The sequence below is a fragment of the Antedon mediterranea genome, chromosome 11 (genome assembly GCF_964355755.1).
Source record: "Antedon mediterranea chromosome 11, ecAntMedi1.1, whole genome shotgun sequence".
In the NCBI taxonomy this organism is placed as follows: Eukaryota; Metazoa; Echinodermata; class Crinoidea; order Comatulida; family Antedonidae; genus Antedon; species Antedon mediterranea.
This window is the reverse complement of record NC_092680.1, coordinates 20,577,584-20,596,305: the sequence shown is the minus strand read 5'-3', so window position 1 is coordinate 20,596,305 and position 18,722 is coordinate 20,577,584. Positions and strand designations below refer to the sequence as shown.

The window sequence follows — 18,722 nt, the reverse complement described above, 5'->3', positions numbered from 1 at the left end:
CAAAAGCTGTTCCAATAACGAGAAAAAACCAAGCTGCACCAAAAGTGTAATAGCCAGGGCCAATATGAAGATGTGATGGTAACTTAAAAGCAGCTCCTCCTATAAGTGGTGTCCTGAAACTGACAGGGTATAACAGAGAAGCAAGGCTGTACAATAAACAAGAATTAAACGCTAGCTTCCTTGCCACTTTCGTTCGATGACGTCTCCAATGCCAATTGTAAATATCATAATAGATTATAGCAGTTACTACGATCTGGTTGATTAACCCGAAGAAGACAAACAGAAAAGTGAACAGCCATTCGTTGGGTAGATCTTGCGGAATCGAACACACGAATCTGCGACCAAATATCTGCTCACAGGTTTGAAATATTCCAATTGAAATAGTCGAGCTGACGATCCATGCGTGAGAGACTGAAGGAACAAACAACGATATAATTGTTGTCAGTATTGAAATTGTGTATGAAAGGGCCACAATAAATCTGTATACCAATACATCTAACAATCATGGCGTTATTAGGCATCCATCTATTCACTCCTTGGGTATTGACAAGACGCCAATAGGTACAACACTGATTCGCAATTTTGGGAAAATTACGAGCCAGCGAGGCATGCAATTCATGCAATTTAAACAGAACAAAAAATTATAAAATACAATCAGCGCGAGCCACACACAGCATAGCTTTAACTCTATTCCACCGACAAGCGTGGGAATCGAACCCACGACATTCGTGTATCAACACGACGCTCAGTTGCCTGAGCTAACCGGGCATCTTGCTGTTAACAAGGTTAATATGCATATTTATGACGTAATGATGTACGTAGGAAGTACGTACAATACTATTGTCAGCTGTTCAGTCATGTACGCCTTTGTGGCGTAACGGGTAGCTCTGATGGTTTGCTTGCTTTGAGTGCTCTCAGCACTAGATTGGGTTCTAACCTCTATACGGATTTTTTTGTGTCTTTTTTGAATGGAAAATAATTATTGTATTATATTATTTTTGTTTCTTTTATTTTGAAAGAGAGATATTTAGAGGGTAGCAATCCTCCAACCTGTTGCCAAATTAGCCTCAAATCGGGTTTGGGTTCATTTCAGCCTCGATTACCATTTTTACATATATTTTTACATTTTCTAGAAAAAGAAGTTCAAAAACATAAAAATGCACTAATTAGACTCAAATCATAGAAAAAACAACTCAAAGTAGGTTAAAACGAAGCTTCATTACATCATTTTAATCGTTACGTCATAATCTGCATATTCATATATGAACGTCATTTGAGAACGAAACTAGTATTAATCTATAGCTATAAACAAGATGCATGACCGGTTAGCTCGCCAGGTGATTATATAATACTGTTTTGTTGAATTACTGTCATCATAGACCACATGAAATGCATGAATTGCATGCCTCGCTGGCTCGCACATTGTCAACACTCTACCGTGGTTGGGGTTGAGCTAAGACAATTTTGTAAAATAGAGTTATAGATAGAGATCGATATATAGGTAGAGCTCAGCTAAAAAAATTGCCTGAAATATCATTCATATGGCAACAACAACTGGAAAATTCCATCCGAATCTATGATGGTCCGAAAGTTGAAGATGGGTTCATTATTAAAAGCAAAATTGTTTGTAGCATCATCCTATGATTAAATATAAAATAATGATATCACTGCAAAACGTAAAAGTACTGTACGTGTGTGATACGAACACCCGATGAAATCAACCATGGTTCAGGTTGGTACCCGGGTTGGTACCAATGAAAAGAGAAGTAGAAAATCAAATACTTACGACTAATTCAGTAATTCTACTACTAGCACACACTATAAATATTAAAACGGATCTCTATAGGCAATTCTATATTCATAATGTGAGATAAAACTCCATGATAAGACCGTCAACAGCTTCCAAGATAAATATCGTAGTGCTTCTGTGTTGTGGGTACTTGAGATATAATCTACCGGATAAACTAAGCCACATGAAATTGAACTCCTGCTGATGGTAGGCGCACATTCTTGGCACCGTCCCAAATCATAATTTCCTGAAAACACTTATCTTATCTTTTCCTAATGTTGTGTAATCTTCCCTAATATAGTAGGCCTTATTGTCTGAAGAAAACAGACGTAGAGGAAAATACAGTAAAATCATATTTATTTAATATAAATTCTTATTATCAAAGACATTTGATATGGAATCGACGTCATACATATGATAGTTATCAGTTCCACCTAATACAAGATTTAATTTGGTGTTCAGGTCACCAGAGATAAAATTGTCCCATACATCTAATTGATTGATATCGATTAACATATATTCTAATTTGGTATATTCTTCAATCCTTATGCCATTGAGTTGGTTACATGTGAATAGAAAATGTTGAATATCTTCTAAACCATTCTTACACATTTTACAGATACCATCATATTCAGGAAGCCACTTTCAACTCCTGTGATAAATCGAGAGATAGGCTACAATCAATCCAAGGCTACATGATGCCTTGGTGGCTTCCTGAAAACAGGTAGGAAGAGGTCCTAGGCCTATATAGAAAATTCGGATTACCCACAACAGATAGGCCTTTATATCTGGAAATCTCGGAGTCTATTCCTAAATCTTTTAAAATAATGGAATATAGGCCTACTAATGATAACTCGAGAGATACAATCCAATGCTACTATTATGCCTTGGTGGCGGTGTTCTATTAGTGTCCTCTGGCCTTGAACTAACTATCAGTGGAGGTTGCCTAGCAACATGATTCGATGGTATTGTACAGAATGTATTGGTTTTAATTACGTCAGAAATGGACAAAATAATTTAGCTCAGTTATATTTACGGTCATTTGTGTGGATTATTGTATATATATAATATCCAAGAATATGTTGTATAATATTTGTTCATGGCAATAAGGGCTAGATCCCCGAATAACTAGACCAATATCGATAGACTAAAATGGTAAGTAGGCACTTTCCTTTTGAAATCATATATGCTAAGTTACTGTGCTGTAATTACAGATTAGGCTTACGTACGTGGGTTATGCCCTACATGTTGATATATCAACGGTGGCGTATCATTTTAGGCTATACGTGGCTACCTATATTAATTTTAGGAAACGTTAATTAATCATGATAATTAAGTAGGCCTATGGCATAGGCTATTATCCGTCGATTGAGAATCAAGTTCTACCGATTTCTAACTCGAATGATGACGGATCTCTACTACGCAATCACGTCGTATGATGTACATTTCCCAAAGACTGATGAAGATTAAATTATCTATTTGAACCAAACAATATAAATAGTCATCTCCAGGGTGTCTTTGTACTTTACTGAACGTTACTCTGACAGTTACGTTCTTCTACACTATCAAATGATGATTCATCGAGTCCATATATGGCCACACATGACATTTTTTGTCCCATTAAGTTTGATATTGCATAGACACTAGCGCTTTACGAAATGATCGTGACGCGCTGAATAAAGATGAGTTCCCAATAAAACAAAAATTGCAGCAATTTTTTTTCTGGTTGGCCGGAACCGGATGTCATGATTTAAACACATTTACATTACAATTTTACATATATATTTACAGATATGAAACTGTTCAGAGATTGAAAGTAGAACATATCACATGACCAATCATTTAAATCTAAAGCTCTGTCTACACTATCAAACTTTATGTGACAAACAAGTGTGATGCCCATGATATGCCAAAATATGGTAGTTATATGACATCATCATGCACTATCAAACAGACAAAACAGTGAGATGTGCCTATATTATGGACATGATGTCATATCACTACAATATTATTTGGGCATGTCATGGTTTTTTGTCACATAACGTTTTGATAGTGTAGTTTGATTGTTTTAACCAAGATTTTATTCTTCAAAAAGAATTGCATATTTTCCAACTTTAAATCACATTTTAATTTCTTACAGTTTTGAATATTGTGCAACATTCGTCAATCGAAAAAACGATCCGAAATTCCAGGTGCACCGTCTCTCGAATTAAAAAATATCGTTCCCCACATAGAGAATTAATTCACTAAATTGCAAAAAAAAAAATGGATTCGTTTTTGATAGGTGCTGGTATATCTTATACAATGGCTTCCATACTCTGTGCAATCAGTCTGGCCATTCCAGAGTGGGTTGTGTCCACTGATCTAGGAGACATCAATCTAGGCCTATTTGTACAATGTCAGCAAATCTTTGGACGCGAAGAACAATGTAGATCCACCGAAAGCCCTATCGCATGGACTATAACAACTCTGTTAATTATAGCTGGCATGATGCTTGTTTCCATAGGCGCAATACTGGTCGTTTTAACTCGAAAGCAGCCATCTTTGATAGTGTATCCCAAGTACTTTGGAGTTGCAGCGGGAATTCTCTTCTGTTTGGCGATTGTACTCTTTCCCGCGGGATTTGATATGCCAGTCATCGGAGGAACATCTTTCCTTCTTCCGTCAACTGCTAAAGTTGGAATGTCGTATGGACTTTTTTGTATGGCCATAGCATGTACAATGATTGGTTCCGCCTTGGCACTAGGGAAAATGTACTACTCGATTATTATTTTCAGATAAAATAGAGCTGAATCTCTCACGCTATAATTAATTGTCAAGGAATCATGCGTGTTTTGTTATTTTTTTTTTGTTTTTGCGCAAAAGAGTTTCATGACGAAACGCAAGGACCGAACACAAGTACCCGACACAAGTAATTTGACCAATCACAAGCGGCAGGTCGAATGTATGGCCATAGCATGTACAATGATTGGTTCCGCCTTGGCACTAGGGAAAATGTACTACTCGATTATTATTTTCAGATAAAATAGAGCTGAATCTCTCACGCTATAATTAATTGTCAAGGAATCATGCGTGTTTTGTTATTTTTTTTTTGTTTTTGCGCAAAAGAGTTTCATGACGAAACGCAAGGACCGAACACAAGTACCCGACACAAGTAATTTGACCAATCACAAGCGGCAGGTCGAATTGTCCATGACTGGTCAAATTACGCGCACGTCAACCTCATGTTGTTGCGTCCTGGGTGTGAACATGGAGCCGATGGAGCACCATGGTGGAACTAAGCTTTAGAATAGCATGACCATTGTGAGATCAGGTTGAGCAATATTAAAAACTGTGAGCTGCCCCGTGAGGTGCATTTGCCGATATTTCTGCAATAAAAATATTTGTTAAAGTATGTCAACTTATTTAGAATCCGACTTAACTAAAAAAAAACTAGTAAAAAGTATTCATGAATTCAAGATTTAAATATTTTTGTTGAATTAAATTCTGTAAATAAGAAAAGTAAATGAGAAATGAAGTATATTATTTTATGAAAATACTGTGGGTAACGGAATTATAGGTAGTTTTGTAATTTGTATATAAATGAAACCAGAAAAAAAGTCATATAATTGTAATATCATGGACCTATACATTAAGCGTGGTTCCCACTAGTAGCGACGCAACACAAGGACGTAACGCAACGCAAGTGAATTGACCAATCACAAGCGATGGCTTATTCGCTTGTGATTGCTAACTGTCTATAACTTCGCTTGTCATTGGTTAAAACGCTTGCGTTGCGTTTACGTCCTTGCGTTACGTTCTAGTGGGAACCAAGCTTAAGTATCTAATGTATAGGTCCATGATAATATAATGCATCTTATAAACTGCACTGTATCATACTTATTTGGTGTTGTACATGTAAACGAAGTATATTATTTTATGAAAATACTGTGGGTAATAGGTAGTTTTGAATACAAAAGAAACCAGAAAAAATCTGGCATATTATATTGTAATCCTATAAACTACAATGTATCATGATTAACGTCCGTAGTGTTAAGCTTGTTTCTCACTAGCGATGCAACGTAACGCAATATACGCAACGTAAGCAAATCCCCTTCCAATAAAGCGTGGTTCACACTAGCGACGCAACACAAGGACGTAACGCAACGCAAGTGAATTGACCAACAAGCGATGGCTTATTCGTTTGTGATTGCTAACGGTCTATAACTTCGCTTGTCATTGGTTAAAACGCTTGCGTTGCGTTTACGTCCTTGCGTTACGTTCTAGTGGGAACCAAGCTTAATTATGTTTTCCCCACCTGCGTGAAACCAAACCTGCGATGTTTGCAGCACTATTGCGTCGTCGGTTCCGACTTGTGATTACGCAATACAGCACTTTGCGTCGAACGATACGTCGTTGCGTTGCGTTCTAGTGGAAAACACGCTTTAAATTGAATGTGTATGACGTACGGATTACGGATTATTTGGTTGGTCATCTGGACATATACTCTGCAACTTGTGTCGAAGAAATCGGTGATAAACTGGTATTAATTTTGAATAAACATTCCTTAATAAAGATTACTATGAAATCATCTTAGTTTTGCATTTATTTCTTAAAACACAGATCAGATAAATTCATTCCTTAATTTATCAAATGTAAGTATAATAATAATTTGTTAAATACTATTCAGCCAAAATATAAAATTAATTAATTTCTTTAATTAATTTTTACTGTTAAAATTTATTTTGTTTTTCTCTCAAAAATAAATTCAAATCATAATTAAAATCCTTCTTTTTAAAATTTATAAATTTTTAATAAATCGTATTTTTAAACGAAAATGTTTGTTGACCAAAGGGTGGAATGCTAAAAGTCATAAGTTTCATCAACATTACTTATAAAGCTCTGTCTACACTATCAAACTTTATGTGACCAAAAAATGTAAAGTGCCCATATATGGACATGTCATGTTTCTACCATTTAGGGCACATCACTCTTTTTTTTGTCAAACTATTTTGATAGTGTAGACAGTGTTTTAGTAAATATTGTCACTATGTGACGGTTGTGATCTTTATGTATGCATATCTGTATTGAAGACTTTTAGAATCACGAATTAAGACAACAGCGTGTCTCTCTGGTACCTTTTGCTGCAAAAGCTTTACTAGGCCCACAAAGCTGCAAAGACCAACAGAGCAACCAACCCCAACCGAGAAAGCCTGGGCTCCATTCGTAACATAACCAATGATGGTTCGACTACAGCAATCAATGTTTGTAGATATTTCATCTGTTGTTGATGTCTGTAACTTTAAAGCAATTTCTTTATCAAGTTCAGATTGATGACCTTTGACATCCAGTTCTTTCTTATCATGCTGGCCTTTCTTATGTTTTACAGATTCACGTTTCTTTCCAACTCGTGGCGTTGGTGATCCTGTGTGTTTGGGTTCAATTGGTCCGGGGGAAGATGGGTTTGATTCCAACGCCTCCAAATCTTCTTTACTCGGCAGGCAAATCATGGAAAACATTGAGGGTGCACCTCTATTCAACATACGCATTATTACAAATACGAGTGACGATTTTAACTTTAAAAATGTCTCATTGGTGAAAACTGAGGCAATGTTTTCTTTTAAATCTGCTTGTGTACTTTCAGTTTTACGCTGTTTTTCTTTTACAATCTTTTCATACTTTGTAGATGGCTTAAAACATTTACCAATACACTGATTTTGTAGTTGATACAAATGCTGGTTACTTCTGAGAATAAATATATCAGTATTTTCTGATTCTGGGTTCAAGTCTATCAACTGCTCATTTTTTTCAGCACTACTGAGGTCTTTCCATTCTGCATTTGTTCTCCAATACACCACAAGTTCATCCCATGGATGACTAAATGGATTCTCCGTTCCAACCTTTGAATAATTTAGACGTTTAGCTGGAGGTTTCTTCATGTAGCTTGTTACCAGTTCTTCACGAAGACTCTTAGCATACAATTTACCACTTTGTGTGTCTGGATAATCTAGCGGAAATTCTGGTCTTCCCTGCTGCAGGTGTGAGCTGCTTGCTTCGCGTCTGGCACCAGCACGGGCACCTCTGAAATAGAATGCTACCCAAAATTCCAATCCCCATCCACTAGGAATAATAACATCAAAACCAGCTCCGTATCCTAGTGTGCCAAAATTAGGACTACCATACTTGTCTTTGGACAATGTCTGAGAACCAGGGTTATGCAGGATAAGCACAGGAATCCTTGATTCTTGTCGGCCAAGATCTAATGGTGTCCCAGGCACTAACTGCTCGGATCTCATCTGGTTGATCTTATGCTGGGAAACCTGGGTGTCCTTAACCTGCTTCCTGACATTATGATCCCAGATAGGTGACCAGGAAAGTTTGTCTTTTTCTAACAGATTTTTTGTTGTTGATTCTATAAAGAGAAAACACAATGCATGATTATTAACACATTGACTGCCAAGGCATTTTCCGTAATTTCTGTCCCAGTGCCAAGTCCCGTTTACATATTAAATTACAGTTTGAAAGTGTAACATCTGGTCACAGACTATCATGATGGGGTCAATATCTGACCCCCATCCTCTGACCCACCCTATCATCGAGAGATAAAAACAGTAAACCACACTGAATCATTTCATCCTTTATTATTTTTATTTACTATTAGCGCAATTTATGACATGTTTGAGATGATTATATTGAGTGTGAGGGCGCCATCGTATCAACCATATTCACTGCATGAGGTAATAAACACAAACAAACATATGACATTTATTTTTAGATTATCGTTTACGTACATCATTCATAAACTGCCATGCGATAATTCCTGTTCCAATCACCACTGCCAGCGATTCTACATACAATACAAAAGTGCTACGATTTTGACGTAGTATTACGTCTTGGCAAGTAGCGACACGCAATTTTTGACGTATAAATACGCCGTGGCAGTGAACGTGTTAACAAATAAGTGTAACACCATACAATATTACAATATACCTTCACTTATCTTTGTAGTATCTATCATTGCCTGCATTCTCTTTCTTGGCAACAAGTGACGTGGATCTCTCGCAGTTAATCCCATCATGCAACAGGATTCTAATTTACTTGCAATATCAACATTAGACATACCCTCCCATAAAATGGATTGTTCCTTGTAAGCTGCCAATTTATCAGGATCCTAAATTAATATACAGTAAATCAAACATTTTATTGTTTATGGAAAAATGATAATGTAAATTGGGCCTTTTTTTGTTGGAAGAGGAAAACTGAATATAGTGTGAATAAATTACCACCATTTTCTTGCCACAAATACTTGGTTAAATATCACTGCTAATTAGAAGCTTTTTAAAAAAAAAAGGTCTATAGAGTAACTCGGTGACTGAGACTGTTTGGTACAAAAGCCTCTAGGCCCTGCATCTCTTCCTTTAAAAAAAAACATCCCTGGATATGCAAATATAGTGTGCAGTACCACTTAAATGATTACTGGGGTGTACGGAGCAACATAAATAGTTGTATGGTATCAATTATCAGCTCAAGCTTCTACTGATGGGTTATTTGGCATTAAAACAGAGTTGACTATAAAAGTGTAGCAGCAAATATTTTAGCCTAATAAAAAATGTATTATTTTTACATTTAACAAGAAGCTTAGTGTCTAGAAGCTATATTACCTTTATGTAAACTTTGTTATAATGAATAATAAATGCTGTGATAGCTGCATTCATTATTCATATTATTATTTTACATTTAACAAGAAATAAACTGAAAAGGTGTTGAAATCACAACACAAATTTAAGTTCTGTGATATATTATAATTCAATACAAAACTTTTACTAAAAATGAAACAAAAATAATGAGGAAAAAAAATATTAAAAGCAGTGAAAGCAGAGTGTCCAGGAGCTATATTAACTTAATGTAAACTTTGTTATATTGAATGATAAATGCACCTGTAACTTTATGTAAATTATTGTTATCCCACAGCAGCAGAGTATTTGCCTCCAGGTAGGGGTGTAATATCATTCCCCTTACTGGGAATCGAACCCAGCCTTCATACTCTGTGTAAGTGGCTCAATGTTTATTAATTGGAATTTATTAAAAAAACAAAATTTAATAGATTAAAGGGACTATTTATTTACTTATTTTTTTTATTATTTTTATTTTAACTGGTGGCCATGACCTAAAGATTCTCTGCAATCTTATTTTGGTGACCTATCACACACTGTATTATTACTTATATACTTATATCTTTCAATTATTTGTCTTAAGCTTGGTTCCCACTAGAACGTAACGCAAGGACGTAAACGCAACGCAAGCGTTTTAACCAATGACAAGCGAAGTTATAGACAGTTAGCAATCATAAGCGAATAAGCCATCATTTGTGATTGGTCAATTCACTTGCGTTGCGTTACGTCCTTGTGTTGCGTCGCTAGTGGGAACCATGCTTTACTTTGTATTAAAATGTGTGTGGTAAACAAATAAAAGAAAAAAAACTTAGATGAGAATGTAGAAAATGTATATTAGGATTACCATCTAATTAAAAGTATTAATTATATACTTTTTATATTATATAATCTTTTAAAAGTATTTAGAAAAATGGCATAAGTAAATGACATATGTATAAATTTATTTAAAAAAATAAAATTCATTATACATACCAAATATTGTTCCTCCCACCAATGACGGTCCTCTACTGTCTCCGATGAACACGCGACATCAGCGACTTTCAAAGCGTCAATCAAAACGGAACGTGCGAGGGGACCTTCTAAATGAAATCGCACCAGTTCGGCACGAAGATCATTTATTGAAACTGAAAATTAACGATATTTTTCTTTTCATACAAATAAACCTTAATTTATGGCAATATTGGTATACTGGCTGCAAAAGAATTTAATTACATGATATATTGCTAATCTAAAGCTCTGTCTACACTATCAAACTAGTTTGACAAAAAAAGTGTGATGTGCCCAATATGGTAGTGATATGACATCATCATGTCCATATATGGCCACATCACATTTTGTTTGTCACATAAAGTTTGATAGTGTGGACAGAGCTTAAAGAACAATTTTATTGGATACGTTACCATCTATGCTACCTTCTGAACACACCCCCTTTATCTCTGCAATTGTTTCATCAAAACAAGCTGGATGTAACCATAACCATAACTGTCTTGTACTTCCATCAGAGGGAGTAGTTCCATCTTTTATAAGAGCATTCCACATGAAGTCTGTAGGTCCAATAGCTCTATAAGGGTATGAATATTTCTTATATAATATAGTTCTGCCGTGATGAGATCCATTCAAATACCTTTCGTCTGATATGTTGATACCTGCAAATAAGAACATTATAGAAATACAGAAATATTATTAGTGGCAAATGTAATTGAGTTTTAGTGGTTTATCAATCTAAACACCCTGGTTATGATGGTCAACTATGCTAACTATCTAAGACTCTTACAATACTGTGCTTACAAAATTTAGAGGTGTTCATAGTGGAGCTGTATCTTGGCGGTTAACATGCTTGCCTTCCAATCCCAGAGTCTGAGGTTCAATCCTGACCTAGTGCCAGGGTTGTACCTCACGACTTTTTCAACTCCACTCCCTAAGACTTAGTTTATAAGCACGATAAATTATAAAATACTTTATCCATCCTGTTATTGGCGAGTTACTCGCTGTTGGATGCATATGAAATAATAAAAATAAGAAGAATTCCTACATTTATTGATTATACTTTGTAGACAATGTATGTATGTATGATATTAAATATCTAACCCGTTTCTTTGTTTGTGATACAATTCATCACTTTTAAAATGTTCTCTTTTCTTCCAACCAATTCAACTACACCACCGTATGATACATCCTAAAAGAATTTAAAAATCAAAAGTAGTTTTAAGGTCAAAATTATACACACAAAAAAAAACAGACAGACAAACAGACAAACTTACCTGCATCAGACAATGTTTAATAACTGATCTATAGGCAGCTCGAACCCCTTTCTCGTTTGAATGCAGTGGAATTCTGTGGCCCCACTTATCTTCCATTTTAAATCGTTTTGCATGCCACAAATGTGTTTCTAACCAAATGAACTTCCTCTGGCGTCGATTAAACTCACTGCGCAAGTTGCTTGGTCTTCTACGGTGGCGCCGTGATCTTTTCTTGGCCGGTTTGCTGTCTTCGATATCAGCGCCCTCTTTACGTTTCTGCATTGGTTTACTTTGTTTCATCTTTAAAATTAAAATGCAGAGACAATAGTGAAGTTTTTCGGATTAAATATAGTACAATGGTTATAAAGTAAGTTATTAAAAACAATGTTGCTTTAATATACCTCTTTCTCCCCTTGACTTCTCATACTACGAGGAAGTCTTTTCACATTATGACTAACTGCTCTCCGGCGCATATGGCGTGGTAATCTCTGGAACATCCTCTTTCCTTTGCGACGACCGTCAAGTGCTTGCATCATAGTATTTATTTCATCTGCACGGCTTGAGGCAAATTTAGCCACATCAATTACTGAGATTTTTTAAAAAGAAAATGTTTGAGATATTAAATTTTGTTTTCACAAATTATTGAAATTATACCAAATAATTTATGGTACGCTCTGTCTACACTATCAAACTTCATGTGATAAAAAAAAATGTGATGTGCTTATATAAGGACATATTGATGTCATATCACTACCATATTTGGCCACATCACACTTTTTTGTCAAACTAGTTTGATAGTGTAGACAGAGCTTTACTCTTTGAATACCTTTTTTAGCTACAGTACAATACGATTGTGTTTTCATAAACAGTAAACAACGACTGTATTGTTAGCTTTTTCGAATACCTTATAATCACTATGAACAGCAGGCTAGATTTTACCATGATTTTACAGAATACAATATTAACATAATAAATTCTGCATTTCATATCATCGTTTTATCATTAAAATAAATGAAGTTGCATACCTGTTGTGATCTGCTCATTACCCTCGTCATCCATTTTAGACATTCAACGCTGAATACACACTGTAGAAATGTATTTATATGACTGCCCTCCTATAAAAAATACATTTTATTTTTATACCAGCCAGGGATAAAATTATTTTAAATAATTATATCATCAAAATTGTATCAATATCAGACACAGTAGGTAGAGTCGTTTTACATGCAGATAATATACGGCCGGCTTTATATTGCCCAAGACGAAGTCTTAAAGTTATATTATCTTAAATTACCTCTATTAAGAAGGTACTGCTGCTGGTAAACTAGCCAATTTAGGCCTGCTATAGTATAGTGCTAGGCCTAATTTACAATCCTTAGCTACTCTACTCGGTCAGGCTGCAGGTTAGCTTGTTTGGGAGGTTTCTACTAGGCCTTCTAGTTAGGCTAGGCCTCTATATAGATAGCCTCAGCTAGCCTACCTAGGCTTGGTTGGCCTACTACCTAGAGAAGTAGTAGTAGTACTAGTAGGCCCTAGTAGCTAGATAGACTAGAGCTAGGCCTAGGAAACTAAGATTTATAGATTATATGTTTCACAATATGTCTACTATATTGGACTAGACTAGAATGGTTGGCAATGGTTATACCAATAGCAATTTTTGTTTTTGTTGGAAAACCTTATCCCCGGTCAAACAACACCGGTGTTCGTCCGCCGCCGCACGTTTTTTCGACTTCCGGTCCCCGATCCCCCGATGACCGACCCCAGAAAAAAAATATACCAGCGCCCTCTATTTTAGTAGAACACTTTCAACTACTGTACTAGAGTTATTAAGCAGACAGAACTAGAGTTTCAAATAAATTGTCGCAACTCGGACGTCAATTTTTAGACATAAAGATATGTCCAAGTTTGAAATGCTCACAAGAAACAAAAAATTGTGTGGTTATTACGGTATTTTACCATGGATTAATCAATGTTTATACTAAACTTGTGGCCAAAGAAAACTACATTAAATTCCAAACATTAACAATTTATTAAACACTACTGTACATGTATATACACCAAAATACATTATAAAACAATTTGTAAAATTAGACCAGATGATTAAAGTTGCTCAGTAAAGCTTGATTCCCACTAGAGACGCAACGCAAGCAAGTTGACCAATCACAAGCGATTGTTTGAATAATCCGTCACTTGTGATTGGTCAAATCACTTGCATGTGTCTCTAGTGGGAACCAAGCTTTACAGAAACATTTGAGGTATAATTTTCTGATAGTTCATAGTATACGCTTTCTACAGAATTGTAAGTGATCTTTTCTTTAGACTTTTAAAGAAGTGCAAATTGAACAAATCAAAATTATTAAAGGTGAGTAAGTAGTACTATTTACATCAGAGCAAGTTCTGATCCGTATAAATATTTTATTTGTTGTAGATTATTAATTATAAACATAAAAAGAAACATTTCTAAATATAACACAACATTTTTTAATACATTAAAAAAAAGAATTAAAAGAAAAAAAATAATTCGTCTAAAGCTCTGTCTACATTATCAATTAACTAATTAAGTTGACAAAAAAGTATGATGGGCCCAAATATGGTAGTAATATAACATCATGTATATGAGCATTTTTTTGTCACATAAAGTTTAATAGTGTAGACAGAGCTTCATATAATCAACCTACACTAGTAGTAAAACATTTGTGAAATGAAAAAATGATAATGAATGAAGAAATAAATTCTTGTGGTATATATTGCATTTCATTATTGGAACGGAAGGCTTGTATTTAACCACCAATAATCATGATAAATGATGTTGAATTTTAGACATAACTTCCAAACAGACTATTTTCTTCCTCATCCTCATCATCTACATCTTCCACAGTTTCTTCTTCATCTGAGCTGTACAACTTTGCTTCTTTATGTTGTAGACCAGTTTCATCATCATCCTCATCACTTCGTTTTCGTTTACGACTTTCGTTTGCTAGTTCCGTGCTTTTGGTTTCCGACTCGTCATCTGTGCCATCATCAACTTTTTTTCCAAGAAGATCCTGAAATAAGAGATATGTTGCAGATAAAAATACAGTAATTACAAATATTGTTCAATTGGGCGACATTTGCTTCAAATTAAACATTTCATTCCAAGCACTTTTCTGAAAGGAGTGACATGCTCAGGAAATAAATGTATTAAGCTCTGTCTACACATCAAACTAGTTTGAAGAAAAAGTGTGATGTGCCCAAATATGGTAGTGAAATACGCAAATATGGTAGTGATATGACATGTCCATATATAGGCACAACATTTTTTGTCGCATAAAGTTTGATAAGTTCTGTGTAGACAGAACTTCATTTATTTTCATCAAGCTCGATCATGAAATGGTCTCATCCATTCTGCATTGATTGTGGAAAAGTAGGTGCATTTAAATGAATCGACAAAAATGTAAAAAACGGACAAATTAATCTTACCTCAATGATACCTGCAAAGTATTCAGCTTGATCGGCTACTTTCTTTAGTCGGTCATAATCGCACTTTAAATTATTCAATTCATTATGTAACTGAAATTTAAAATAATATAGTACATATATGAAACTAATAAAGTATTTTGTATTATGGCATTAATTAAGCTGGGTGCTTCAATGCTACAGTTATCAAAACATTAATTCATTTCCAATAAATTAGTAGGCCTACAATGCAAAACGTCCTATCCCACAATTAAGATTTTCAATTTTGGTTAAGGCAGGGGCGCCATAAACCTAAAATCCTATAAAATAGGTTCAAGCCACTCTTCAATTAATGTTCTGGAGGTAGAACAAGTCTTCTCAGTTAAGGACTTAAAACTAGAGGTCTAGTACATCTTTCAGAAGAGTAGGGGGTTGCATTGCTGTGTACTATGTAAATAAACTCAAAATAAACCGCAGGAAAAGCCTCACATTTTTGTTTTCTTCTAGAGTAGCTGCAAGCGCTGTTCTTCTCTCCTCTGCAATTTCTTTCCAATAGCTCTCTGGCGCTTCATCTGAAAAGAAATTAGTAATTAACATGCTGTGTTTTTATCTGCTGTTTGTGATGTCTATTGAAAGAATTTTCAGAAAATGTATATACACCAAAATAAATCATGAAACCAATCATTTAACGCAAAATGATTCCCTATAAATTAGATTAAATATCAATGTTTTTTGATAGAGCATTAGGCTATTGATAAAGTTATGTCTTGTAGTTAAACAATACAATATCTAGTAAAAGGTTACCTTTAGTCATCATTGCATAGACATCATTGTTGTCAGTGGTAGTTTTTTTCTATAAAAAATAAAAATTTGTAGCAAATAAAGATAAAAAAATATAGAATTCAAATATAAAATATACAATTTCAACAATATAAAATCTTAAATTTATTTATTAAAACACAAAAACTGTCAACATAGAAATATTTATTCTAAAGTTTCTCAGAGGACATTCAATTATCTATAAAGCCCTGTCTACACTATCAAACTAGTTTGACAAAAAAAGTGTGATTTGCCCAAGTATGGCAGTGATATTCCCAAATATGGTAGTAATATGACATCATGTCCATATATGGGCCCATCACATTTTTTGTCGCATACAGTTTGATAGTGATAGAGCTTAAGAAACAAGCAAATATATATAGTATAATAAATTTCTTCCCACAGCCACAGAAAAATATGAATGTTTATTGACATATTGATGCAAACATTGTTGAGTATAATTTACGAATAATTACGATATACAAAACAACCTAAAACAAAAAGAGAAATACGAGATAAAGACTGACCTTAGTTTCATTGCTGCTATCATCTGAACTGCTAGGGTTTGTGGGATCCACAAAGATACCTATGCTGCCAGATGTCTTACTATTTGACTTTGACTTTTTATTACTGCTTTTTGACTTCTGTTCCTTCACTGCCTTTCTTTCCTTTTTGTCCAAATTAGAATTGCCAACTAAATTTTTTTTCAGATTTTTGATATCCTAAAATGAAATCAGAATTCCATGCCTTAATCGAATATTAAGCTCTGTCTACAAACACTATAAAAAATCCATGGGCACATCACATTGTTTGTCAGACAGATTTTTACGGTAGCTTGTTTCAAACTTAAAAGTCAGCTTATAAGGCATGGATTTGAAGACTTCAACAAGCAAACCAACACTCTATATGAACCAAGGGCCTGGGTTTCATATGAAATATATACTAACCTGATCATTCTGAGGACTCCTGCCAATAAGACCATCTTGGTTACCAGCAATGGGTTGTAATACTTTCAACGATTGACGTTTATTTAAAAGCAATGGTGATCCCTCTCCTATTGACTAAAAAGAAAAATATTGTTTTACGAGTGCTAACCAACATATTCCAGAAAGCACAATATAAATTTTGATAATAATTTTTATCATTTGTTTATCCAATTCCTTTAAAATTATATTTCAAGTTGAACTGGTTTAATATTGTTGATATCAATGAAATAAAATGATTTTCATTTTAAGTGGATATTTCAAAATATAACTAGAAAATAAACACAAGTAATTAAACACTATAACCCATTATACGACCCCCGGGTGGATGTCTGATGTTTGTCATACCTTATGAATACCATGACGCACCAGTGCGTCAAAAATATGACTTGCCATTAGTGGTGAAGTGACAAACTCATTTAGACGCACTGTGACCATGTTGTTTATGATATGGTGGGTGGTAAAGTAATGGACATTGACACACCATTGCTCATTGATGCGACATACCATCTATGTTTTTGATGCACCCTTCTCTGCGTCAATAATTATTTGTAAATGACACACCTCTCCCGGGGCCATATAGTGGGTCATACAATTAACAAGTGCATAAGTTTACATTGAATGTTTTTCGTTTCCTGCCTAGCAGAGTGCTACTTATTTCAGTTTCTGGTCGTGGGGTAAACATCTTATTTGAACCATTCATGGTTGTCATGCAGTTTGAAATAAATCCTTGACCAGCTGGTTTCTGATGAGAATAATTATTAGTTGTTATAAAAAGTGCATACTGCATGGTCTGTGTAATTATTTTAAATCATTTTCTTTTGGAAAAATTGACCATGTGTCTAAGTAAAGTATATCTATTGGGGGGATGAACCATATGTCTAGTTCTCTGTGCCAATAGACTACAGAGTGAAGATGCAGCAAAGACGACCTGGTCGTGCAAATAGGGATCTTTGGTTTACAATTTACATACATGCACACATTAATTAAGCTTCTAGGCCTAGCCTAAATTGATTAGGCTAATTACAAATATGAATGACTTGAAAAAATATACTGCAAATATTGGAAAATCTGTTTAAAAAAAGAAGAAAATAGTTATAAATTATACAAAAATTAAAAAAAATTATATAAAAATAATATAAAAAAAACATTTAGCCTAACTAAAAATAAAATAAGAAATGTTAATATTTAAAAATAGGCCTAAACTAGATAAAAAAAAGGATCAAGTCATGTCATAAAAATATAAGTTAATATTTAAAAAGTGTAATGGCTAGGTCGACTGGTATGGTACCACTTGACCAAGGTCGAGGAGCTCTAGCCTAGCCCAAAAAGATGTAGTAGACTAGCCGCTTGAAGATGAGGCCTACTACAGTAGCTAGGCCCTCTAGCCAGCCCACTCTCGAAAATGTTACACCCAGAAATACAGAAAAAATACAGAGTTTTAAACATCTTACTGGTTTATTCTTTGTTAACACTTTGGATTGAGGTTTTGAAAATGAGTTTTGTTGAATTGCCTCCATTGTAATGGCCGAATATTTAAAAAAACCAAGTGAATTTAAGAGCAACAAAATCGTGAGACAAGAAGCAAGGCAGAGAGAGAAATTCAATTTAAATACCCCGGCAAAATTGTGACGACGACGGATACGACGACACGATGAAGACCTCCCTCTTTAGATTTAGATTATGCTGGTGAACTTTGCAGAATTCAAAAACAGTTTTGCTTTAAAATGATATAATTATAATCATTGATTAAAATTTAACTGATTTAAAATTCCGATAAAACTAGACGAATTAATACATATTT

General features: G+C 34.6%; 3 protein-coding genes across 3 annotated transcripts; 1 reads left to right on the top strand and 2 right to left on the bottom strand.

Moving 5' to 3' along the window:
- The first annotated feature begins 2,759 nt into the window (after positions 1-2,759).
- On the top strand, positions 2,760-6,359 carry LOC140062356 (modulator of smoothened protein-like). The gene is made up of 2 exons (XM_072108537.1): positions 2,760-2,944; positions 3,930-6,359. The coding sequence occupies exon 2, from the start codon at positions 4,055-4,057 to the stop codon at positions 4,568-4,570; it is 516 nt and encodes a 171-aa protein (XP_071964638.1). The 5' UTR covers positions 2,760-2,944; positions 3,930-4,054; the 3' UTR covers positions 4,571-6,359.
- An 84-nt stretch (positions 6,360-6,443) lies between these two features.
- Positions 6,444-12,235, bottom strand: LOC140062295 (ribonucleases P/MRP protein subunit POP1-like). The gene is made up of 7 exons (XM_072108452.1): positions 12,083-12,235; positions 11,703-11,981; positions 11,530-11,617; positions 10,842-11,087; positions 10,414-10,565; positions 8,759-8,939; positions 6,444-8,180 (listed from the first exon to the last, which is right to left on the bottom strand). The coding sequence occupies exons 1-7, from the start codon at positions 12,215-12,217 to the stop codon at positions 6,817-6,819; spliced, it is 2,445 nt and encodes an 814-aa protein (XP_071964553.1). The 5' UTR covers positions 12,218-12,235; the 3' UTR covers positions 6,444-6,816.
- A 1,456-nt stretch (positions 12,236-13,691) lies between these two features.
- Positions 13,692-18,520, bottom strand: LOC140062596 (uncharacterized). The gene is made up of 8 exons (XM_072108879.1): positions 18,373-18,520; positions 17,535-17,663; positions 16,883-16,996; positions 16,463-16,657; positions 15,921-15,969; positions 15,606-15,688; positions 15,141-15,230; positions 13,692-14,725 (listed from the first exon to the last, which is right to left on the bottom strand). Exons 1-8 carry the CDS (start codon positions 18,436-18,438, stop codon positions 14,498-14,500), a joined length of 954 nt encoding a protein of 317 aa, XP_071964980.1. The 5' UTR covers positions 18,439-18,520; the 3' UTR covers positions 13,692-14,497.
- Between the last annotated feature and the right edge of the window lie 202 nt (positions 18,521-18,722).